The sequence below is a fragment of the Perognathus longimembris genome, chromosome 1, assembly GCF_023159225.1.
Source record: "Perognathus longimembris pacificus isolate PPM17 chromosome 1, ASM2315922v1, whole genome shotgun sequence".
Lineage (NCBI taxonomy): Eukaryota > Metazoa > Chordata > Mammalia > Rodentia > Heteromyidae > Perognathus > Perognathus longimembris.
Window position 1 is genome coordinate 63,424,273 of NC_063161.1, and position 26,609 is coordinate 63,450,881.

The 26,609-nt window shown below is 38.3% G+C and overlaps 1 protein-coding gene across 4 annotated transcripts in view; it reads right to left on the reverse strand.

The window, feature by feature from the left end:
* Cpne8 (copine 8) overlaps nt 1-26,609 on the reverse strand; it is a 272,518-nt gene that overhangs the window by 83,917 nt on the left and 161,992 nt on the right. For 2 of the 4 annotated variants that reach the window (XM_048366531.1, XM_048366539.1), the window contains exons 17-19: nt 22,205-22,307; nt 18,697-18,754; nt 11,524-11,597 (exon numbers count right to left, since the gene is read on the reverse strand). In XM_048366531.1, the coding sequence (XP_048222488.1) occupies nt 11,524-11,597; nt 18,697-18,754; nt 22,205-22,307 (235 nt within the window). Of the gene's footprint in view, nt 1-1,534; nt 2,528-11,523; nt 11,598-18,696; nt 18,755-22,204; nt 22,308-26,609 lie in introns of those variants that run through there. The other 2 variants (XM_048366523.1, XM_048366549.1) reach the window with 2 other exon arrangements.

Genomic DNA, 26,609 nt, shown 5'->3' on the forward strand with positions numbered 1-26,609 from the left:
TTGTTCTTGGTGGTAACTAAGGTTGTTCCATTCTTAGCACTAGGTTTAGCAACACCATTCATTCATGCATTCATTTGTCATTTATTTGCCAGTACTGGGACTTGAACTCAGGGCCTCCAGCTTTTACAAGCTTTTACTTGGCTTTTACACTCAAGGATGGCACTCTACAATTTGAACCATTCTTTCAGTTCACTTTTTTCCCTAGTTAATTGGAGACAAGAGTCTTATAGACTTTTCTGCCTGTACTGTACTTACCAGATCTAGGCCTCCCATGAGCCACCAGCACTTGGTTTCATTATTTAAATAAAAGTATATGCATCATTCATTCACTCTGGTCAGTTGAAAGAAAAACATCTAATGTTTCACAAAAAGAAAAGAATATTGATCTTATTTATTTTAGGGTTTTTTTGGAGTGACAAATAAAGATAAATTTTAAAAAATGAATAGATTAACAAACTAGATGCACATAAATATTTATGACCAGTAAAGGAAATCTTCATACTCCATGTCATTCATATATGAAATTTACAGTGCAAATAGTTATCCTTTTAAGGATTTTCATACATACTTAAAAACAGATCATTGAGTATTACAGTTATATAACAGGGATTCTGTAAGATATGTGGATGTACTTTTTCAGTAAAACAGTTTCATGCTTATAAAAATCACCCTAGGTCAAACTAGGACAAAGAGAATAACATACAGTAGAAATAAATCAAGTACAAAATAAGGTGTAGGTAAAGAAAAAATATTACAAAGCCATTGACATTGTTGACACAAAAAGAAAAAAATAGATACACTTTTCTACTTTTTTGAAGGCAATTCACAATCATTTCCAGGAATTTTGTGAGAATTTAAGGCTGTTTGTTCTAAATAAATGCTTGAATTGAGACACAACTTCACAAAACAATAATTCTTGTAAAAACTGTTCATGCAAAAACTCTTGATAATGAATTGTGCACAGGCAGGTCAGTATGTTTGAGTTGATTATTTCACAAATGTGTTGTGCCCTAACTCACAAGGTTTTATCTACTGAATTGGGAATTTCACAAAAGATTCCAGCCAGTACACCCTGTGTGGCAACATGAAAGAGTCATAGCAAGAAATCCCAATCAAGAGAGCCAGTATCCCCTTGAATTAAAGTATCTAGACATGGTATAGAAGGGAATAAAAAGTTTAAAACATCTGCTAAACAGTTGATAGTTAAATGTTCTGGATTTCATTTAGTCTTTCTAAACAGCATTGTGGTACTTTTACAAAGTATTTCTTGCACATTGATGTTCACGGTGTTCAACTTTGTTTTTTTTGTTGTTGTTTTTTTGTTTTTGGCCAGTCCTGGGGCTTGGACTCAGGGCCTGAGCACTGTCCCTGGCTTCTTTTTGCTCAAGGCTAGCACTCTGCCACTTGAGCCACAGCACCACTTCTGGCCATTTTCTGTATATGTGGTGCTGGGGAATCGAACCCAGGGCCTCATGTATATGAGGCAGGCACTCTTGCCACTAGGCCATATCCCCAGCCCGGTGTTCAACCCCTGGTGTTTGAGTACTTCTATGTCATGTAGTAAAATATAAACCAGCCGCAGTCTATATTTAGAACCCAAACTTTATGAAGTGAAAATGCTTTCTCTCACAGCATACATATCTGCTAAGCTTAAAATTCCTATACCTGGTAAACTTTACCAAGAAACAAATCCCTAAGCAGATGTGGCTCCTTGAGAAAATTCTCTCAGTAGGACATATGAAAAGCATTTTACTTTTTCCTCTTATTTGAAATTCTACTTGTCCAGACAATCATTCAAAGAGATATTGCTCTTAATGTGATTATCACTATTGCAGTGCAGAGGAAAAAAGGTTTAATATTCAAAACTTTTCTTCTTAAGAACAATTATAAAAGCATTGAAAGTTAAAAAGTTAGTAACATGTAAACATTGATACAGAGAGACTGCTCCTACACATATAGCAGCCAAGGACAATATTCCCATCAAAAACATAGCTTGTGCTTTTTCCCAACGAATACATTGGAAATTAGCTGTTCTATGAAAAAAAAAAAAAAGATTCAAAGAAGACATCTGCCTTCAAGACTTTCAGCCATTGTGTTTCCCCTGTTGCTCATGCAACAACCATATTTACAGTTTTGGTTTAGGAAGAGAATGTAATTTTGGATCCAAGGAAGCACAGGAACTATTACTTCTGAAACCAAACTGAGGAGTCTCCTGGCTCTCCAGTTCAGGAGGGAGCACCAGGCGCACGGCATGGGGCATGGACCACTGCTCTGACGGATGGGGCTGTAACCATAGCAACAGGCGCGTGGTAACCACAGCGATGGGGTGCTTGCTTGTTCAGATCTGTGTCTGCAGCAGGTGTGTTGGAGGGGTGTACGGCGGAGGTGCCGGCGAGGGTTTGATTCCCCGGGCCCGCATGTAGGACAGGAACTGCTCCGGGATCTCAGCCAGGACATCCTTAGCCAGCCTGGCCATGCTCAGGATATGGTTTCCACTTCGGTCGATATAATCTCGAAATGGCACGAACTGAAGGAGAGGAGAGAGGCTTTAGGGAGTCCTTTGGTATGTCACTAAAATAGGCACACACTAACATTTGGCGGCCAGGCTCGGGGTGATGGTGAGAGGAAAGAAGATAATGCATTTAAAAATACCAGTAACATGCTGGACCTTAACATTTTATCTAAAAAAGTAACAGTGCCAGAATGTACTGGGTTTCAAACTCAGAGCTTTAGCCTCTTGCTGAGTTTAATTTTTTTTTCCTTCTTTTGTCCCTAGCTGGCATTCTGTCACTTAAGCCACAGCTCCACGTCCAGCTTTTTGCTGTTTAATTGGAGACTTTTCTGTCTGGGCTGTCTCTGAACTGTGATCCTGAGATCTCAGCTTTCTGCATAGCTAGGATTACAGACATGAGCCACCAACATCTGACTCACATCTAACATGCTTTACCTAAAAAGGGATGCAGTTCTTTTGCAAATAACTCCTGTCACCTGTGTATGATATGCTCAGGACGTACCCCATGAGCTCTGTAGCTTGGGATCCTCAGGCCTGGGTGATGATACACAGGACAGCCTGCTTAACCTCTTCCTCACTGGTTTCCTCTCAATGCCTAGTTGAATTGTTTATGCAAAACTATTACCAAGTATAAACAGCATATATTATGGAAGAGAGATAAACATACTGTCTTTATTTCATGATTTTATTAGTCTATATTAATAGTGGAATAGGGGTTTCATTTGATAGTTTCATAAGTACATAGTCTGTGAACTAGTTCACCATCCCTATTATATTTCCTGAACCCTCAGTCATATTCCTTTATCCTCTGTTTTTCAGTGTTTGATTGTTGTGCAAATGCCAAATCATATGGCCAGAGAATATAAAACTCACATAGTTCCTATCAGTAGGATAATGGGAAGTCAGTGAAGAGTCTTCTTCCAGATAGTGATACTTTTGTATTTTTTATTTGGGAAAGCAAAAGAAGGTGTTGGCATGAGCTTTTGGTATGGTTCTTGTTGAAAATATTTTTTTCCACATCATATAAAGACATTTACTCTGAGCTGAGTGCCAGTGGCCCATGTCTATAATCCTAGCTAATCAGGAAGCTGAAATCTGAAGTATAGTCAGCCTGAAGCATACAAATCCAAGAGACTTATTTCCAATTAGCCAGCAAAATATGGAAGCGAAGGTGTGGGTAAAATAGTAGAGCACCAGCCTTGAGGGAGAAAGATAAGGGAGCGCACCCAGGCCCTGGTTCAAATCTCAGTGTTTGTGCACACACACACACACACACACACACACACACACAGTGATTACTTTGTTGTTTAATAAGTAATTATGAGAGATCATTTAATCGTTCAACACTATACTCCAGCAACAGACTGTCTGATTTTATTCACATTTATAGTGGCTACTACTTAAGTTCTAAATGCTGGGCTGTTTGAAGGCATTAGTTAATTTCTCTTGGGGAGTCTGTTGTGAAGCAAGTGATTGGAACTGTTACTCCTTTGACAGTTTGGGAATAACTTTTTTTTTTGTCTTTAGATGAAAATTATAGTGAAGACATTTTAGGATATTGAACAATTTCTGAGTGGGATATTTGAAAATTGAGCTAAGTCATTTTATTTTTCTTCTGAAAAAGAGAGTCAGAACATTCACAGCTCTTATTGTAAATTTTCTTTGAACATTTTGCTTTTGATTCAAATGATTACTCAAAATGTGCTTGTAAGAAGCAGATGGTTTAAGGGAATCTAGAAATGAGCAGGTTGTTACAGAAAACCCATGTTAAAACTTTAGCAAATCAAATAGGTTTAAGCTGGGGACCAGTGGCTCATGCTTGTAACCCTAGATGCTCAGGAGGTTGAGATCTGAGGATCATGATTTGAACCAAGCCCAGGCAGAAAAGTCCATGAGACTCTTATCTTCAATTAAGCACAAAAAAAAAAAAAACCAGAAGTAGAGCTCAAATGTTAGAGCACCAGGCTTCAGCACAAAAGCTCAGAGACAGCGCCCAGGTCCAGAGTTCAGGCACAGGGCCAGCACTAAATAAACAATAAAAATAAATAGAATTGAAATAACCTAAAATTTATTTTTAAGAATTTTGTGATATCTCAGAATGTCAAAATGCTAGGTTCTTAGTGTTATTAAAGTACACATCATTTTTTTTCATCACTAAAACCTGCTTATACATAATGGATAAATTAGAAATCCTAGATTTCAGCTAAGGTTGAGAGTAGATGTCACTTTTAATTTGGGAATATTAGATGAGGCACAGGGTGTGAAGTATCCTTTGAATGTCAGGTTTAAAATTCTTCCACCTTAAATCACTGTTCCCAAAAGTACAAAATCTAAATCCTCTCAATCATTTCCCAAGGAATTATGTTTCTTTAGACCATGTCCCACAGTACTCTGTCAGTGAGAAATGACAGTGACAAATGGCTCTTCTTTCTCTTTCCCTTTTATCAGTGTCAAGTATTAGTTCTGGGATGGGGAGAGTGTGGGGGGGTATGTCCCCATTTTTCTTGAAAGATGGCTTAGAGTACTCTTCTGTTAGGTTTTCCCACTCAACCTGTAAGGTCACGCTTTGTTTTGTTTTTGTTTTTTTCTTGTTTAGAATGTCATTTCTGAGGTCTGTACCTGGGGACTTCTTGTTCAAAAAAAGTTCACACAAATTATGACTGTGTATGGATCACAATGAACTGTGGTTGGAAGCCTGCTGTGCAGAAAAGTCTATGAGACTCTTATCTCCAATTAACGAGCAAAAACATGAAAGTGGAGCTTGTGATTAGAACACTAGCATTGAGCAAAAAGCCAAGTGTTAGCACAGTTTCTGAGTTCGAGTTCTAATACTGGCACGCAGAGGGAGGAGGAATCAAGTTTTACTTTATACTAACAACATAATCATATAATGAATACTACTATGTACATTTGGTGCTGTAGAAAATATGGAATCTGTGGTATCTTTCATATCTGACATCTTTGTTTCAACCTCCACTGGTGTAAAGAAATAAGCCCACAGGTCTGCTCTATTGGCTGCCTCTGCCCATCTGCAAAATAAGTTCTGAATCGGTTTGGCCAAATGGGTTTTTAGTTCCTCTTCTGCTCAATTCTGTTTGATTGTTCCTACTATGCAGAAATCCATTAGTGATTTTTCAACTGTAAGCTTTCAAGGTCATTATTCTCCCTTTAATGTAAAATATGTTCTAAATATACTTTTTTAAGGAAATGATAGATTGTGCAGAGGCTACATGGCTGCCTTAAAATCATTATCTAAAATTATTAAATCAAAGAAAAAATGGTGTTGTTTTAAAAACAGGGCCAATTCATACCACCAACAAATAAGCAAAATAACTGAGGGAAGTTTTAGCATACCATCTGGGAACTGCTTACTGCTTATAGGGCAAGTTCGTGAGATTGCTTCTGGAAGCAATAGTTCTTACACACCAGGCAGATTATATATTGTTTTATATAAAATCCCAACATACAACGTGCTTTTCCTCTCCCACTAAACTATGCCTAATCAGCATTTCATAATTACTGAAATTGTTTGATGAAGGTGGGTGCTCCAGCATTTGGTGCATAGATATTTAGCATTGTTTACCATAACCAAGATAGGGAATCAACCCAGATATCCCTCAATGGATGAATGGATGAAGAAAATGTGGCATATACATAATGAATTCTATGCTTCTATGAGAAAGAATAATATTGTACCATATGTAAGGAAATTTAAAGGCTTGGGAAAAATATATTAGGTGAAATAAGCCAGACCCAAACATAGATCGTTTAGTTGGTTTCTCTTATTTGTTTTAACTAGAATGTGCCTATAAATTACAAGTAAACACACTGGGTGAAAAGACCAAAAAAAGACACTAAGATATGATAAACAGGATTCTAGATATTCACACAGTGAGACAAAAGGAGGATATTCTTAGGAGTGGATCACAAAGGCTCAATAGCTATGTGTATATGATCACATAAAATGTTATTCATGGAAATGAACTATAAGGAATGGAAAGAAGTTTTTTGTTACTTCCTTTTTTGTTTTTGTTTACTTCTTTGTCATTGTTTTTGTTTTCTGTACCTCTTTTTTTCAAATTTTTATTATCAAACTGATGTACAGAGAGGTTACAGTTTCATACCTTAGGCATTGGATACATTACTTGTACTGTTTGTTACCTCCTCCCTCATACACCCTCCCCCCACCCCCTTTCCCTTTCCCCCCATGAGGTGTTCCATTCACTTAGACCAAACAGTTTTGCAAGTATTGCTTTTGTAGTTGTTTTTCTTTTTTTACCCTGAGTCTCTCGATTTTGGTATTCCCTTTCAATTTCCTAGTTCTAATACCAGTATACATGGTTTCCAATATACTCAGATAATGTTATAGAGATAGTGTAGGTACAACCACAGGAAGGTGATACAAGAACATCATTTAAAATAGATGCTACAGATACACATGGTACGTTGAAAGTAATTACAACTGTGATATAACAATCGTTTCCATAACATGGAGTTGATTTCACTTAGCATCATCTTATGTGTTCATAAGGGTATAGCTAATGGGCTCTTGTGATCCTCTGCTGTAACTTGCCTAAACCTGTACTAATTACTCCCAATAAGGGAGACCATAGAGTCCATGTTTCTTTGGGTCTGGCTCACTTCACTTAGTATAATTTTTTCCAAGTCCTTCCAGTTCCTTACAAATGGGGCAATGTCATTGGCCAGTCCTGGGCCTTGAACTCAGGGGCTGAGCACTGTCCCTGGCTTCTTCCCACTCAAGGCTAGCACTCTGCCACCTGAGCCACAGCGCCCCTTCTGGCTGTTTTCCATATATGTGGTGCTGGGGAATCGAACCCAGAGCTTCATGTGTAGGAGGCAAGCACTCTTGCCACTAGGCCATATTCCCAGCCCTGTTTTCTGTACCTCTTGTATGTAAGTTTATCTGATTTGGGGAGTGGTAGGGGAAGCACAGAGATGGTGAGACAAAGGGTGAACCAATGCATCAGTAATACTCACTAGACACTATGTTGAAAATGAACTTTACAACTTGTGAGGAAGGGAGTTGGGAGGGAAAAACTGGGAGAAAATGAGGGAAGTGGTGACATTCTTGAAAAGGAAATGTACCCATTACCTACAAGACTTATATAATTGTAACCTCTCTGTATATCATCTTTACAATAACAATAGCAATAAAATATGTATATTTGAATCATTTCAATAAATTCACTCTTTGGAAAAAAATAACAACTGACACTGACTTAAAGGCATTCTGTTCTTTGCTTTTGTTTTGGTTCTAGTATTGTTACTCAAACTCAGGTCCTGGGTGATGTCCCTTAACTTTTTTACTCAAGGCTAGCACTCTATCACTTGAGCCACACCTCCTCTTTAGGTTTTTGGGTGGTAAATTGTAGATAAAGATCTCTCAGACTTTCTTACCCAGACTAGCTTTGAACCTCAATCCTCAGATCTCAGTCTCTGGAGCAACAAGAATTAGAATCATGAACAGCCAGCACTAGAACACTGTACCAAGAGGAAGCCTTTAGCTGAGGACTTAGTATCAGATCACATTTAATTTTCACAACTGCCTTATCTATACTTTTGAATTTATATAGGAGAAAGTGGACACAGTTTAATTACCTTAAAAAGATCAGATAGTGACAAGCATTAGTCATAGCTGGAACCAGTATTGATATGGCTGTTGATACATCAGCCACTAAAAAAATGTGAGAGATGAAATCAGTCTCAACAATCTGCTTTAGAATTCTGCCTTTCACAGTGGTGCATTTACGAGAGTAAGGATGTCGATTTTGGAGTAAAAACTATTGGAAATTGGGTCCTACCAACTTAAGGATTTACATAACATAGGAGTAGCAGGAGGCTTAACTTTTTTTTTTTTTTGCCAATTTTGGGGCTTAATTTTTTTAAATCATAGCCCAGTTTCTTTATTTGTAAACAGTTGTAAGGCTAAAAAGCAAGCAGTAACCAGGTGCCAGCAGCTCATGCTTGTCAGCATAGCTAATCAGGAAGCTGAGATCTGAGGATCTGCATTCAAAGCCAGCCCAGGCAGGAAAGCCTGTGAGATTCTTTTATCTCCAATGAAACACCAAAGAAAGGCGGAGGTAGTGGTAGAGTGCTAGTGTTGAGCAAAGAAACTCAGGGACAGCGCCCCAGGCCCTAAGTTCAAGCCCTAGGATTGGCACCAAACAAACAAGAAGTAAAAACAAAAAGAAAGCAGTGTAGCAGTGTTTCTAGGATAAGTTAAGCAATATAAAGACAAAGTAAAAGAGAAAATGAGTTTCAATGTGGACAGGTCAGGCTTTATGAGGGCTTTTTAGAAGGAAATTTACAAATAGAGACTTTCCATTGGCAAAGCTGAGCACCAATGACTCATGCCTGTAAAGTTAGCTACTCAGGAGGCTAAGATCTAAGGATTTTGGCATGAAAAACCAGAAATGGTTATGTGGTTCAAGGGGCAGAGCACCATCCTTGAGCAAACCAACCAGTGGACAGCACCTAGTCCTTGGGTTCAAGCCCCAGTAAAAAGAAATAAAAAAAAGAATCATAGAAATTGTGAGGTATAAAGCCAGCTAATTTATTTCAACTAAGTATGTTCTGTTTGTGTATGTGTTTTAGTGAAAGGGGAAAACTGGGGTGAAGTCATGGAGAATCTCAAATGCCATGTTCAGGACCAGTGATAGAGAATACTTGTCAACAGTTTGCAAACAGATGTTTTAAGGTTAAACCCAGGATCCCATCTTACTAGCTATGAATTATGGGTAAGAGAACTGAGCTTCATATTTGTATTTTCAAAGTAATAACCAAAGTACCTACTTTATAACATTAATTAATAATTGGGAGGAGGTCCTATTATGTCTCAGCTGCCTACCACGTGAAACACTCAACTGAGTTAAATGTTATCATCATGTGAAAAAGTTAGAAAATGTTTAAGATCTGATATAATATTAAAAGCTCAAGCCAGGTCCTAGTAGCTCACATCTGGCATTCTAATGACTTGAGACTGAGATATAGTGGATGGAGAGCTGAAGCCAGCCTGGGCAGAAAAGCCAACAAGACTCCATCTCTAAAATAACCAGCAAAAATATGGGCCGGAGGCATGGATCACATGGCAGAATCAAGCCAGTAAAGCCAAGCAAGCTCAAGCAAAATGAAAACAAAACAAAACAAAAAACCCACAAACCCCTCAATCTTACTATCCCTATCTTTCTGCCAAACAGCTTCATACTAATATTTAGAACCCTGAACTTTCATTTATCATCTTGTGAAATCTAGAATTGCATGCACAACATATTTAACTTGATGTCTTTCAAATCACAAGAAATGGGAAAATGATTTTTTTTTATTAAAACAGTTTTTTCTGTGTGTCACTCTTGCTGTCTGTCTCTGTCTCTGCCTCTCTGTGTCTGTCTCTTCTCTCTTTTGTGCCAGTACTGGAGCTTGAACTCAGGACCTGGATGCTTTCCCTTAGCTTTTGCTCAAGATTGATACTCTACTACTTGAGCTACAGCTCCACTTCCAACTTTTTGCTAGTTAACTGGACTTTCCTGCCCCAGCTTGCTTCAATGATGTTCCTCAGATCTCAGCCTCTTGAGTAGCTAGGATTATAGTCATGAGCCAAGGGAACCTGGCTACATTCTCTCAAAGGCTATATTGTGGATGCATATAAAAGTGGTTATTTAAGATGACACTAAAGCCACTTTATTGGCTTTAATTTAGTCATCAAAAACTTTTATATTCCCCACCTAAATGGCACTGAGCCCTCTTCATTCCCTGTTGAAAAGATATGCTTGGTTTCTTCTTGAATCCTAAAATGTATGGACACTCATACAACTATTACATTGAAATAACTCCTCACTTTTAAATATAAATTTTGAATTTGTTTTCATTACTTACTTTTTTTTTTTTTTTTTTTTGCCAGTCCTGGGCCTTGGACTCAGGGCCTGAGCATTATCCCTGGCTTCTTTTTGCTCATGGCTAGCACTCTACCACTTGAGCCACAGCACCACTTCTGGCTGTTTTCTATATATATGGTGCTGGGGAATTGAACCCAGGGCTTCATGTATACAAGGCACACACTCTTGCCACTATGCCACATTCCCAGCCCCTATTGCTTTCTATTTACTCCTCATTAATAGTCTTTACTTAGGTAATTTTCTTGATTCTAAAATTTCCTCTATGCCAAATTTATATATTAAGTGTAATTTGTATTCCATGGATTACATATCATATATATTATGTAACACAGTTTTAATATCTATTTCTCAAATTTTCTAACCACTGTTTATGGAGGAAATATGAGAGCAGCTATGATCATTTTGATGCATTGTTTTACTAAATTTATTTGTTTTGTGTATACCACAGCTGTCCTACAATTAATTTAGTTTTTATTGAGGACTAAATAATGGATAAACATGAATAAACAATTTTAGTGAAAATTTTCACTATGAAGCCAGGTACTGGTGGGTCACACCTATAATTGTAGCTACTTAGAAAGCTGAAATCTGAGGATGGAGATCAGCCGAAGCTGCAAAATCTGAGACACATTTCCAATCAACCACCAAAAATCCAGAAGTGAAGCTATGGCTCAAGTAGCAGAACACCAGCTGTAAACAAAAAAAATCTAAGGGCTTGAGTTCAAGACCCAGTAACAGCAAACACACACACACACACACACACACACACACACACACACACACACACAATTCCATTATGTCCAAGCTTCTAAACTTATTAAAGATCACAATAATATTGTCTGAAAATAGTAAAATAGAAAAAGACACTTATAAGCAATAGCATTTTATATATGGTGAACCTAAAATAAAGAGAAAAGTGAGCTAATGTTGGTTCTAGCTCCTCTTCTTTAACACACTTCTCTACTTCTCTCAGGTATGAACCAAGTAAGTTAACAGTACCTAAAATGCCTGACTTTAACTGAAGTTGCTTATTGACAAATAAGAACAGATACAAACTCTTCACAAAGAATAAAAGGACCATTATTTTAAATTTCTTACCTGCACAATGTCCCTTTCAGCATACTTTCCTCTCGAGGAAACTCTTACATCATCCCCATCCAATTCGACCATTGCTTGAGAATGAAAAGTAATTTATCAGTACATCTATCTCAGTCAAATACTAAAACCATAGGCAAGAGGAAATTATTGCATATGATGCATGTGCATTATAACACAATAGGTTCTGGGTAATGATCGAATGTCTGTTACTGTCTTCATTATTTTATTCATGTATTGTAAAGAAGAAAATAAACTATGTCCTTGACTATCTCTTTGAAACCCTGGTAGGCAGATCCAATGCACTATGGAGCAGTCCTTGGGTATTTCTCTCTGCATTATATGTTTTATTTTATCCTTATTTAAAAATATTTTTATTATCTTTAGTCGTATAAAGGGGTTCCAATTCATCATGTAAGCTTGTCTTGACCACCATCCCACTTCCACCGTTCTCCCCCATCTCTCCCAAACCCACCCTTCCTCAAGTTACCTGGTTCCATTTTCACACATGCACAATGAGTATCATGACTGTGTTTGCTCACACATCGTATGCATTTTAACTTGCTTTATAGGACTTTATTGTACTGTTCGTTCATAAAATTCACACTTTTTTCTTTCTAATTGGACAACTTTGACAGAAATTGCCATTGAACTTTAAAAAAACAAGTTGAACTACCCTTTGATTGAAAAGACAACTATGTTGTGTGTGTGTCTAGATTGCCCACTTTATAAATAAGTTATAAAATGACTGCATTTATTCAGTCTAGTCAATGATTGGTGAAGGTGTGATTTGTAAAGTATATAGTTTTAGTTAAGAAATACTTGCACACTTTGAGATGAGCTGGTATTTGGTAATGTTGTATTAAAAATGGGACAGCTGGCGACATGTAACACTGTGTTACAATTAACACTTTATTAAGTTTTGGTGAGACTCCTCTAAATAATTAATGACATGAGGGATCCTAATTTTTGTTTAATGTATAATTCTATTAATGATAATTCACTTTGTATATGCATGATGCTGTTCATCAGATTCCAAGAGAATCACTTGGGATTAGAACATTTGCCTCTTTAACTCCTGAAAAGCAAACTCAGCCAGAATATAGCTGATACCTTTTTGCTATTTTCTTCAGTCCTTGGGTAATACATTTGGATTAAAACATCACTTTCCATTGTATCTTTCTGCCATGTTCACAAGTGAGTGCTTTGTCTGGAACTTAGCTAATGAATGTGATGCTATAACTGAGCACTGCCAATAATAATGTCATTAACTTATTTGAAATATGAAACCTATTTTTTTCCTCCTGTTTCACGGGGTTGTAAATAGGACCTAATATTTCCAATAGTAGCCAGGTGCTATAATAATAGGCTCACACCTGTAATCCTAGCCAATCAGGAGGCTGAGATCTGAGAATCCCTGTTTGAAGCCAGCCCAGGTGGACAAATCCAAGAGATTCTTATCTTCAATTAGCCACCAAAAACTGGAAGTAGAGGTGTGGCTCAAGTGGCAGACAATCAGCCTTGTGTGAAAAAGCCAAGCACAAAAAAAGAGGACCTGAATTCAAATCCCAGTAGTGGCACAAAAATATACATTTATTTTCAATATTCAGTGGGGGTTTTCATCTAGGTTTTCCTTTTACAGTTTTTGTATTAATTTGAGACTTAATTACTAGTAATCAATGGTGACTTGCTAACAATCTCAGAAACTTCCCCTTTATTCCCTCCTCTGCTTATAAAACACAGTAATTACTCTCACCCTAAAGTGGGAATAATCATGTTGGCTTCACTTTCTACAACCTTCTACAATCTCTATTGGTTACTGAGAGTGCTTCATTTTCATTGATGAAGACCATGACAGTAATCCAGATAATCTTGCATCAGGATGAGACATTAGAAGATATCGCCCACTTTTTAAAAATGCCCACTGGGTTTTAAAGGTTGCAGGCAGCAAGAACTGGAATCTATTCTTTTGAGAGCAATAAGAAGAGAGAAGAGAAGAAACCAGGCACTGATGGCTCATGCCTGTAATCCTAGCTACTCTGGAGCCTGAGATATGAGGATCCCGGTTTGAAGCCAGCCTGAGCAGGAAAAGTCTGTGAGACTCTATTTCCAATTAACCATAAACAGTTCAGAAATGGAGCTGTGGCTCAAATTGTGGGCAGCCTTGAGTGAAAAAGCAAGTGAGAGCTCAAGGTCCAGAGTTCCAGTGAGAGAGGGGAGGAAGAAGAGAGAGAGAGAGAGAGAGAGAGAGAGAGAGAGAGAGAGAGAGAGAGAGAGAGAGAGAGAGAGAGAGAGGACATTAATTAGGAGAATGAACCATGTCTATTTCCCAAGTTTTCAGACCATGTGGGCCTCTAGGGGACAGAGACTGTGAGCTTCATTTCCCCACCATAGCCCTCACCAAAGAGACAGTGTGTGAGAGACAGGCACAAATTTTCTGGTCATGTAAGACATTATGGAGAATTCTCGCATCACCCCTTCCCGGACCTTGCTCAAGCAGGTCACCAGATGCTGCTTTAATGCCACTCTTTGTCTTCGGTAGGATAAAATAATCCTGCCTGGAGATCTTTCTTCTTAATGAAGGTGCTATATATAGGAGTGAAAAAACACTGGGGAAAAGTATAAAGAGTACTTTAAGCAGGTCTTATTAAATTGCAGAAATTAACAGGAGGGCTGGCAATATGGCTTACAGTGGTAGAGTGCTTGCCTCGTATATATGAAGCCCTGGGTTCAATTCCTCAGCAACACATATATAGAAAAAGCCAGAAGTGGCACTGTGGCACAAGTGGTAGAGTGTTAGCCTTGAGCAAAAAGAAGCCAGGGACAGTGCTCAGGCCCTGAGTTCAAGCCCCAGGACTGGCAAAAGAAAAAAAAAAGTATACAGAAATTCACAGGAATACTCAGTAATCTGTTTGTTCTCCCTTATTCTCTCTTCAAAGGATGGATTGCCAAATAGTGCATTTCTTGCACATGCAAACAACATGATCCTGATTTAAAATGTGAGGACGCAAAGCTGGGTATGGTGGCACATATCTGTAATGTCAGCACTTGGGAGGATGAGGCAGTCAGATCATGAGTTTGAGGCCAGCCTGGAGTATATAAGTAGTTCCCGTTTGGAATGAAATAAAGAAGAAAAAAGGAGGAAGAAATGGAGGGAGGGAAAGAGAGAGAGGAGAGATAACAATGAGGAAAGAGGAGGGGGTGGAGGGAAAAGAGGAGACAGGGTGGCGAAGGGAGGAAGGGGGTAGAGGGACAGAGAAACATGTAAAACAAAGCAGAAGGAGGCAAGGGAAGAGAAGGGAAGGGAAAGGAAGAGAAGGGAAGGGAAGAGAGGAAGGAAAGAGGGAGAGAGAGGGAAAGAGGAAGGAAGGAAGGGATGGAGGGAGGGAAAGAGGGAGAGCGAGAAGGAGGGAGGGAGAAAGGGAGGGAAAAAAGGGATCACAAAAACAGGAAGAAAGATGCATAGTTGAACATGGCCATTGTTGGCTGTAGCAATGTAGATAATGGATTTCAGTTTCTGTTTGTGTCTTTCAATATATGAAATACATAAACTTTCTCCAAGGTAGGTTTGGAAGTCTTCAGAGATTCTCATAGAATAGCAGCCATATGTAAATTACATTTTTTTTCCCAGTCCTGGGGCTTGGGACTCAGGGCCTGAGCACTGTCCCTGGCTTCTTTTTACTCAAGGCTAGCACTCTACCTTTAGAGCCACAGCGCCACTTCTGGCTTTTCCTGTTTATGTGGTGCCGAGGAATCGAACCCAGGGCTTCATGCATGCTAGGCAAGCACTCTACCACTAAGCAACATTCTCAGCCTGTAAATCACATTTTTAAAAATATTAAAACTAGGGGCTGGGAATATGGCCTAGTGGCAAGAGTGCTTGCCTCGTATACATGAAGGGTTCGATTCCCCAGCACCACATATATAGAAAACAGCCAGAAGTGGTGCTATGGCTCAAGTGGCAGAGTGCTATCCTTGAGCAAAAAGAAGCCAGGGATAGTGCTTAGGCCCTAAGGCAAGCTCCAGGGATGGCCAAAAGGAAAAAAAATTAAAACTAATTTTTTTTTTACTTTTCCTCTTACCCATGGAGAAATGAGTTTTGATAAGAAAAGAAGAAAAATATTTTAAAAATGCATGTGCTGTATCAAAAGTCAGCTTGTTTTCACTACTTAACACAAATTCTAAAATTGTGTACTGATATAAAGCTGATATGCTGGTTGGAGTGATTGTTGAATATATATATATATATATATATATATATATTAATCCTCAAGGGCTCAGAGAGAAATCATAACACAAAGCTCTAACGAGGCCTGGTGCTGGGCGCTCTTGCACTCATGTCTATAATCCTAACTACTCAGGAGGTTGAAATTTGAAGAACAAGGTTCAAAGCCAGCCTAGGCAGAAAAGTTCATAAGAGTCTTATCTCCAATTTTCCAGCAAAAAGCTGGAAGGGGAGCTATGGCTCCAGTGGTAAACTGTCAGTTTTGATTGAAAAAGCTAATGAAGAATACCATGGCCTGAGTTTAAGCCCCAGTATGGGCACCATAATAAAACTCAGAGCACAGATCTCAAGTTCACATCTGAAGTGCAACCGAGTGGACAAGAGTACTCAGAGACAAGAAGAGGGCCAGTGAAGCAGCAGGGGACTGTCAAAGTGAGGCGAAGTTTTGCTTTACAATCTGTAAACTTATAATGACAAAGAGGTTGAACCGCCAAGCATATAATCTGGAACAATCCATGCTAGCCATACGTCAGGGTCTGGGGGTCTGAAGATTAAAATCAGGTAAACCTGACTGATCTTCTATATCTGGCTACTAATAGCTTACTATATTTAGTAAGATACATCTTTTATATATCTTATATGCATTATAGACTTACTTCACATAACATGTTACATATGACTTACATGTTATATATTATAGAATGCATATTATCTATAATATTATGTGTAATATTTAATAATAATATATTATATATTATGTAAGTTATATTATATAAGTTGTTTATTGTGCATAACTTATATCTAAGATATGTCCCATGTATGTATTTATCTATCTTATAATATCTTACTATGTATGGTTATGTGCCTACATTATCTGGTAATTTACCAAAGACTCTAAAAGTATTGTTATTGTGGAAGTCCTAGACTAAATTTGTAAAATAAGGGGCACTAAAGCCAGTACACTGAAATTTTGGTCATCCATCAATAAGAATTATATTTCATCATTTGCAAATAAATGGCTGGACCTGGGCAAAGATTTTATGAAATAAGTCAGGCCCAGAGAGACCAAGGAACCGCATTTTCTCTTTTATTTGGAAGTTCATTCAAATTTATAAATATATATGTATATGTCATATGCATACATTCACAAACATATTAACTCAAGTGTGGTATGTTCAGGGGAGGGTCCTTTGAACCACTTATCTTACAATCTAACAAAATGAGCAGTAGGAAGCTGGTACTTGTGTGTGCAGGGGTGGGGTGGGGGCAGGGTAGATAAACAGAGAGGGAAGCAGGGTAGGTGAATATTTAATAATATTCAATGTACACATGCAAAAACGGAACTAGGAAAATTGAAGGGAGGGGTAGGGTGGGGAAAGATGGAGAAGAAGGATGGAGGGGGTGACATTGATCAAGATGCACTGTACTCATAGACAGGCACGTTGAACTGAAACCCTTTGTAGATCTATTTAAAGATAGATAATGGAATTTAATAATAATAAGAAAGAAGTAAAGGCAATTTGATAGAGATGTCTGGGACCATCTGCCAGAGGTACTAAAGCTGGCCTGGCTAGGGCAGAGCACACACAGAAATGAGTTCTGTTCTAGGAAAACAATGGAAAGCCATTACTCAGAGCCACAGACCTCCTGAGGTGGACAGGCCTTAAGGAGGTTGACCCATAAGCAGGCACTGGTTGCTCACACCTGTAATCCTAGCTACTCAGGAGGCTGAAATCTAAGTTCACAGTAAGCCGGGTCAGAAAAGCCTGTGAGACTCTTATCTCCAATTAAATGCCAGAAAACCAGAAGTGGAGCTGTGGCTCAGTGATTGAACACTAGCCTTGAGCAAAAGAGATCAAAGACCCTGCTCAGGTCATGAATTCAAGCCCCAAATGGCTGACAAAAAAAAAAAAAAGTTACCCAGATTACCAGGTACAGAAATACCTGCCACTTAATTGGCACTTGAACAAGAGCCCAAGAGCCCAAGAGAAGTGCTCAGTGAGCTAATTTAACATAATTATATAAGGCCTCATTAAATTCCAGCTCCCCAGTTCCCTTTTCTTTAGGCTTTGCCCTTTAGCATGACAGAACTTCTTTATTCACCAACCACATATCTATCAACTGGCCAGGCCCTGCAAACTTATTATATTAGCATATAATGCTTAGGTTAACACTTCTTTTCACAACACAGTGATTTATTAATTGAACACTCATCTTTAAAGGTTCTTGTGAATGAAGAGCATGTTTATAGACACAGGAACTAAAAATACAATTTATCATTCTGTCAGCTTGAAAAATTCCGAGGTCCTATTTCTAATGAAACAACAGCTACATACTGAATTATTCTATAAGCTAAGTAAAAGGGAGAATATCCTACTTAAATGATAAGCTTTGTAGTGTGTGTGTGTGTGTGTGTGTGTGTGTGTGTGTGTGTGTGTATGTGCGCTGGTACTAGGGCTTGAACTCAGAGCCTGGGTGCTGTCCCTTAGCTCTTCCCACTCAAGGCTGACACTCTACCATTTGAGCCACAGTAATACTTCTGGATTTTTGGTGGTTAATTATAGAGTATCACAAACTTTCCTTCTTGGGCTGATTTTGTACCTTGACTCTCACTCCTCCTCATTAGCTGGAATTACAGGGATGAACCATGGCATCTGGCTCTTTTTTATTTAAAAACAGAATCTCTCTATTCAGACCAGGGTATATTCCACTTGTTGCCTCAACCTCTGAAGGCTGGGATTACAAAGGAATTACAGGCATTCAACAATAAGGCTGTACTCAGTTTCTTTTTATATGTTAATATATCATCATAAGTTGTCTGTACATCTACATGGACAGTGTACAGAAACTTCAACAATCACATCTTTCTAGATAGAAAAAAAAAAGCTGATAGAAATTTGGTCATAACCAGGACATAAACTCCCTAGGAAGCTAGTGAAACTATTACTCACCATCGAATTCTGCTGGTCCAACACCTACTATAATTATTGACATTGGAAGTTTTGAGGCCTTGAAAAGAATAACACAAGTAGATTTCAGTTAGGAAATTCAGTTCTTAAGGAAAAAAGAAGGTATAGCTAATTTTGTATTGTAATTTTATTATCTTTAAGTGATTATACAAAGAGGTTTCTATTCAACATATAATTGACAAGCACAATGTACCTTGATCAATGTCATCTCTTTTAATCATTTTCCCCTATCTCTCCAAACCCCACAAATCACTTCAGTTTTCTAGGTCTATTTTTGTATATTGACATTGAACATTAGGACTACATTCTACCACCCTTCCTCAAATATCTTGAGTTTTGCTTGATATGTCCTCACAGATGTTCATTAAGACAGTTTAAAAATTATATTTAAGTAGTTGGACAAAGGGGTTTCAATTCAACACAACAATTTATGAGTACAGTGCATCCTGATCTGTATCCTCCCATCATTCTCCCTCACTCTCCCAACCCCATCCCTTCCCTCAAGTTGCTGGCTTGCATTTTTACTTGTGAACATTGAGGGCTATGGCTGTATTTACCTATCCTTCCGGTCTCCAATGCTCTACCCCTCATCTCCTTAAATTCCACTCCATCTAAAACAACACATATTCCGGCTTTCTGCTATTTATTTTTGTGCTGGTCTTGGGGCTTGAACTCAGAACCTGGGCACTGTTCCTGAGCTTTCTGTGCTCACAGCTAGCACTCTACCATTTGAGCCACAGATGCCTTTGTAGGTTTGGGGATTTTTTGTTTGCTTGTTTGTTGTTGTTGTTGTTGTTGTTGTTTGGGGGGTAGTTAATTGGAGGTTAGAGACTCATAGACATTCCTGCCCAGACTGGCTTTGAATCACAATCCTCAGATCTGAGCCTGAGTAGCTAGGATTACAGGTGTGACCACCAGAGCCTGGGATATTTCACATATTCTTAATCTATTTCCACTCATCCAGTGAGGGCACCTAGACTGCTTCCATAGTTTGGCTGTGGTGAATCGTGCAGCAATGAACACAGATGCACAAGTGACTATACTGTATACTGACTTGTAATATTCTGGGTAAATGCCAAGAGTGGTGCCATTAGATCACAAGGTAGAGTTCTGGAATTTTCTCAGAAGTATTTCAATGGACATATTCCATAAATCTGCTAAAATATTTTGATTCTTTTCCATTGCTCACATATGGTACTTAAGCAATTGTTCTTTTCAAGAATTCTGAGAACCAGACCTACTTAAAAAATATTAAACTACAGCTCATCAAAATGTATTAAGATAAACTCCAATAATTAGTCTTTTAAAAAGCTTTTAAAAACATATTCAAGATTATGCATAGAATAATGGATTCAATGTTTCTCTCCTCCTTCCCAAGTATTTTACACAGTTGAATGCCGGGGGGCATTCTTCAAGACTCATGTGGCTACATAAAATCAAGTTGAAGGTGAGGAGCTGAGATCCCAGCTTGCTGTCTCAGCCCGCACCTTCCTGAGGTGACTTTGAGCATCTTTGGTATGTGGCTACATAAAATCAAGTTGAAGGTGAGGAGCGGAAATCCCAGCTTGCTGCCTCAGCCCGCACCTTCCTGAGGTGACTTTGAGCATCTTTGGTTTTTGCTCATCCCAAAAATCTATCTGTCACTAATGGGAGAAAGCAGTAGTAGCTTCCGGAGCAATAGTGTCAATCTCTACCTCATTGCTACCCATGGTTAGAAAAAAGGCATTTGCACAGCAAATGGGTATGCTCTAATCATTGGTGGTTATAAAAAGTTATTTTTAGTATTATGTATCAGAGGAGCCCTGAAATGGAGGAGGGCACTAAATATTTGATGTTGTAATATGTTTTTCCCTCATAGTCTCACTTAAATTACATTATCACTTTGAAAAGCCTATCTCAGTTCTGACTAGGTTATGAATAACTTTTCTGCAGTGGGTAATGACTTGTTAATTAAGCCTAAATTATTAGTGCTATATATTCAAGGGCAAACTCATGACATTGGCCAAAAACGAAATTGAGACAAACTCAATACAAAATCAAATAAACAACCAGGTGCCAGTGGCTCACATCTGTCACCCTAGCTATTCAGGAGACTGAGATCATAGGATCAAGGTTCAAAGACAGCCCAGGCATAAAAGTCCATGAAACTTTTATGTATAATTAACCACCTGAAAAGGCAGAAGTAGAGTTGTAGTTCAAGTGGTAGAGCACCAGCTTTGAGTAAAGCCAAGTGAGAGCATAAGACCCTGAGTTCAAGCCCTAGTACCAACACAATTTTTTTTATAAAAAGAACAAATAACCATTTAAAGACATTTGTAAGATTTTACATTCCCTCCTTTTTATGTTTAGTTTTCAAAAAAAATAATCTATAATATCTTCTGTATATCACCTTTAGAACAATAAAAATGGAAAAGGTCTATAAAATCTGTAAATCTTTTCATTTTCTCCATATATAACTCTTTTCTTCATATCAGATAGCAAATTATATTTTTCTATATTTTCAAAATGTATGAGACTCAATGTACCCTTCATTTATGTTAGTTTTGTGTGTGTGTGCTAGTCTTGGGGTTGGCACTTAGGGCTTGGGTGGGTGCTGTTCCTGAGATTCTTTTGCTCAAGGATAGTGCTCTATCACTTGAACCACAGCTACACTTTGGGGTTTTTTGGTGGTTAGTTAGATATAACACTCTCATAGGCTTTCCTGCACTGGCTTTGAATCAGGATTTTCAGATCTTAGCATCCTGAGTGGCTAGGATTACAAGCATGTGCTGCTAGCATCTGGCTATGTAACTTAGTTTTTACTAAAGTCTATTTTGTGCTGAGCACTGCCAAGCTTAGGAACAGAAAATGGGGAAAACAAAAAGGCAGACATGATCCTATACCATATATTACACTAAGGGTAGACCTTATAGACAATTAAAAAAAAGATAATGCATAAAAATGAACACACAACTAAGAATTCAATGGAGCAGAATGGTTCTGAAATCAAATCTAGTAGCTTTTGAGTTCTAAAGAAATTGAAATTAGCTCGCAGAGTTATCAAATAACTGGAATGTAAATGTGACACAAAATGGTCTCTGTGAGTCATAAGATGATATGCAAATTGATCAAACTAATCAGTGAAAAACAAAGGTGATGCTGTTTCCTCTGTGTTGTCTTGTTCTGTCTGTCTATCTGTGTGTCTGTCTCCCACCTCTCTTCTCAAGGATCAACATTACAGAAGTAGCACCTGTCTGATAAAGTTAAGGATGCAAGCTGCTGCAAAGATGTGAGCACCCTCACTGAACTTGGCCATGACGTCAGAGGCTGACCTTCCCTGAGGTCAGACCTAAGAGGAGGGCTCTTGGCTAGATAGTCATGGTGTTCCCCGGCTAGAAGCTTCAAGCACACTCCCAAAGCCCACAACATCCAGCCACCTAAAACAGATCCTATTCTACATCAAAGTAGTCCATCCAGTCGCTTAGCCCACAACCCCAGAGCCCCAACTCACATTCACTATGGATTCTTTTGTTTGAGCCATATCAGAGATGACACCATCTGTCACGATCAAGAGGACAAAGTACTGGGACCCATCCTTCACAGAAGAAGCGTATCTGCAAAGCAGAGAACAGGGAGGAAATAGCACAGCAAATGCAAGAGCTCATCTCCACATGGTGGAGGCTCAGTCCCAGTCTGGTAGGGGGCACCAACCTTTTAATCTGGAAAAAATACTTCAACACATGCTAGAAGTCTGTATGATGCAAATTTAAGTATACATTTTCCCTGCAAATAACACACTAGGATAGCCACAGTGTTAGCTCCTCCTAGAGCACAGAATTATTGGCTACCTCCTTTGTTTCTTTACTAATAAAATTCACCAGGAATGGAGGTTTGTTTAGCACAAAAGATGAAGTGGACATAGGTTTTGAAATGGGCTTATTCTAATTGGTCACATATTTGGTCAACAAATTGTGATAAAATTCTAATAAATTAATGTTTCTATAATAAATTACAATGTATTTGTAGTAAATTATAATACATGAAGATAAATATCTGAACATTATTTTTCTATCTTGAAAACTCAGATAAGAACTTATCTTTAATTTTTGCACAAATTAATAGGTAAATTGCATTTCTAGCACTCAAGAGTGTTCTGCAAGTGGAAGTAGTAATCCAAAGTGTATTTCTTTGGAACTACACAGAGGTAACAATTATACACTGCTGTGAATATACTAATGTCATGGAAATGTACGCTTTAAATTTTTCTTTTGGAATATACACATTTCAACTCATTAACATAAAAGTTCAGTACAACTTACTGCCAATGGCTCATTCATGTAATCCTAGCTACTCAGGAAGCTGAGACCAATATGATAATGGTTTGGAGCTAGCCTGGACAGAAAGTCTGTGAAACTCCATCTCCAAAATAACTAGCAAAGAGCCAACCTGAGGGCATATCTCAAGTGGTAGAGCACCAATTGGAAGCAAGGAAGCTGAGTAAGGAAGCAAGGCTCTGAGTTCAAGCCCTACTACCAAGACAAAAATCCATATAATATAATACAAGAAATGCTTTGTGATACATGCACAGTTCAAGTTTATTTTTTAAATTATTTTAAAGGTGATGTACAGAAGGGTTACAGTTACATAAGTAAATAAGTCAGGTAATGGGCACATTTCTTTTTGAATAGTGTCACCTCTTCCCTAGTTTTCTCCCAGTTTTTCTCTCCCAGTCCCCATGTTATTGGGTGAGAGGATCATGGTTCGAAGCCAGCCTGGACTCTTATCTCCAAATAACCACCAAAAAGCTGAAAGTGGAGCTGTAGGTCAGGTGGTAGAATGCTAGCTTTGAACAACAACAGCACAACAAAAACAACAATAACAAAAATCTCAGGGACAACACCCAGGCCCACAAAAAGAAAACAAAAGGGCTGGAGATATGGCCTAGTGGCAAGAGTGCTTGCCTCGTATACATGAAGCCCTGGGTTCAATTCTCTAGCACCAATTATACAGAAAATGGCCAGAAGTGGTGCTGTGGCTCAAGTGGCAAAGTGCTAGCCTTGAGTAAAAATAAGCCAGGGACAGTGCTCAGGCCCTGAGTCCAAGCTCCAGGACTGGCAAAAAAAAAAAAAAAAAAAAAAAAAATTAAAAACAAACATGAAATTGATTTTAAAAATGACAAGGAAACCATAACAATAAATTATGTATAAAATAATAGCATTTTCTATGGCTTAAAGAAGTTTGTTAGAAATGTCACCAAAGAGTAGTCAATATTTCAGAGCAGGATTTTTATGAAGATGTTACCTTTTATTATATTTCTTGCGGTCCTATCTTCCTACCTTATGTTGTATTCTAGGTATGTAGAATTCTATATTGTCAATAGGAAAACTTGAGTTTGCCTCATGACTGGAATGTAATTCATGATCAGTGGTGAATGAGCTTTATGGAATTCTTGGAAGATGGGTTAGTAAACAATAAGTCCTTGCCCTATGTTTCGAAATAATTACCAACTAAATGATAGAAAACTTAGATTCATTAGATTAGATTATGAAATTTCTTACAACGTGCTAGCCCATTTGAAAGGTCTGGCTCCAGAGCAACAGGGAATTTCAGAACACAAGTTATTGGCTCTGACAATCCTGAAGAATTAAAATGTTTGCAACATTCTTAGATACAACACAAACTTGTAAGCACTCATACCGCTAATAAAATGGTGATGGAGAGAATATGCACATTCATTCATACCCAGGGGAATGTGCTATAGTGTGCAGCCCAGAAAATAACCCCATGGCATTGAGCACCTAGACTACAAGGAATCTGATAAAAATACTACCATTGGAAAATAATCCAAAAGCAAAGAGGAACTTGTTTCCCTACTTTTTTTTTTTTTTTTTCTGGTCATGGGCTTGAACTTCGGGCCTAAGCATTGTCCCTGAGCATTTTTGGTCAAGACTAGTGCTTTACCACTTAGAGCCTCAGCTCCACTTCCAGTTTTCTAGTAATTAATTGGAGATAGGAGTCTCACAGGCTTTCCTTCCCTAGCTGGCTTCAAACCTTGATCCTAAGATCTCGGCCTCCTGAGTAGTTATGATTTTAGGTTTGAGACAGCAGCGCCCAGCTTCTCTTTTTATTTAAAGAAGAATCTGATGATTTCCTTGAGAAATTCAATTTTTGATGTTTCCTAAAAGGAATGTATTACTGACATGATTCAGAAACAGTTTTAACATTATATTGTTAAAATGAGAAAATGCTATCAGATTAAGACCCACCATTAAGTTGAGTATCTTTGCTTTTTTTTCTCCTTTTGGTCTGTTACTAGGATTCTAACTCAGTACCTACAGTATCTGTTCATTGGCTGGCCCTCTACCATCTGAGCCATGCCTCCAACTTTGAGTGTCTATCATTTAAAGTCACATAGCAAGGTGCAAACTTGATTTTAGTTTGTTTCACCAGCAAACATGAGTATGAGAAATGGAGACTACATTCATACTGTAATGAGTTTCAGGGATAAAAACTGCAGCACTCACACCAATAAACATGGAGTGTCCCTTGTCTTGTTCTATCTTAAAAATCCATAGCAATTTTGCATTTTACTTATTTACTCATTGTGTTGATATTGGGACTTGAACTGACTTTTTTTTCACTCAAGGCTGGCACTCTACCACTTGAGCCACAGTTCTACATCGAGCTTTTTGATTAATTGGAGATAGGAGTCTCATGGACTTTCCTGTCTGGGCTGGCTTTGAACTGATCTTCAGATCTCAGCCTCCTGAGTAGCTAAGATTATAGACATGAGCTACTGGTGCCTGGCTAACAGTGAAATTTTAACAGAGTGTTATCAACATACTGATAAATGCATTAATAAGTTCATATCTGAAAACTCCTGTCTTTTTCCCTCCCTCCCTCCCTCCCTCCCTCTCCCCCTTCCTTCCTTCCTTCCTTCCTGTCTTCCTTAGTATTCTGTACTAGTACTGGTGCTTGAATTCAGGACCTTGAACTCTCACTCAGCTCTTTTTGCCCAAGAGTAGCACTCTGCCACTTGAGCTACACCTCCACTTCCAGCTTTTTGGTGGCTAATTGGAAATAAGAGTCTCATGGTTTTTTTTTTTTTTTTGTCCCGGGCTGGCTTTGATCTGTGATCCTTAGATGTCAGTCTCCTAAATAGCAAGGATTACAGGTGTCAGCTCCCAGACCCAGCTCCCATGACATTCTTTCTATGAATCTAAACTTGTTTTCAATTTCAACATAATGATAATACCTTTCTTTCTTTTGGAAGGTATAATGATTTGTGTTATGTGTCAGTTTGCTTAAACTATATAGCACAGCTGTGTAACTGAACATGAATCTAGACATTGCTGTGAGTATGTCAACATAATCACCATATATAATCAAGTGACTTCAAATACAGGTGATTATTCAATGCCTTGAAAAGCTTAGGAACTAATGAAATATATTTTTTGGAGACAAGGAAGTATGACTTAAGATTGCAATATCAATCAATTGCTGAGTTTCCCAACTGCCAACCTATCCTACAGATTTCTGGCTTGTAGTCTGCCAGTCAACTAAGATAACGTCTTGAAATACACCTCATATCTGTATTTGCTTTTGTGTATGTCCTCTTGCTTCAGTTTCTCTGCAGAACCAAAACCCAATGGGTCTCAATCAACACCACTTTTGTCTGTGGTGAATAAGATGAACTAAACATTATCACTTAGTTCCCAATTCCAACCTTGCTAATGAAGATGCGCTTGTAATGCAGGGTTTCTCATTTCTTAGGCTATCTACCAAAGTAAGGTTTAGTTTTCAAATTACAGATAATCTTAGTGGATTATGCAGTCACACAGTGGATCAAAATCTGAAAGAGGAACAGAAACAAAGAGCAAACCATGGGAACAGAAAACAGGAGGTAACAATAAGTA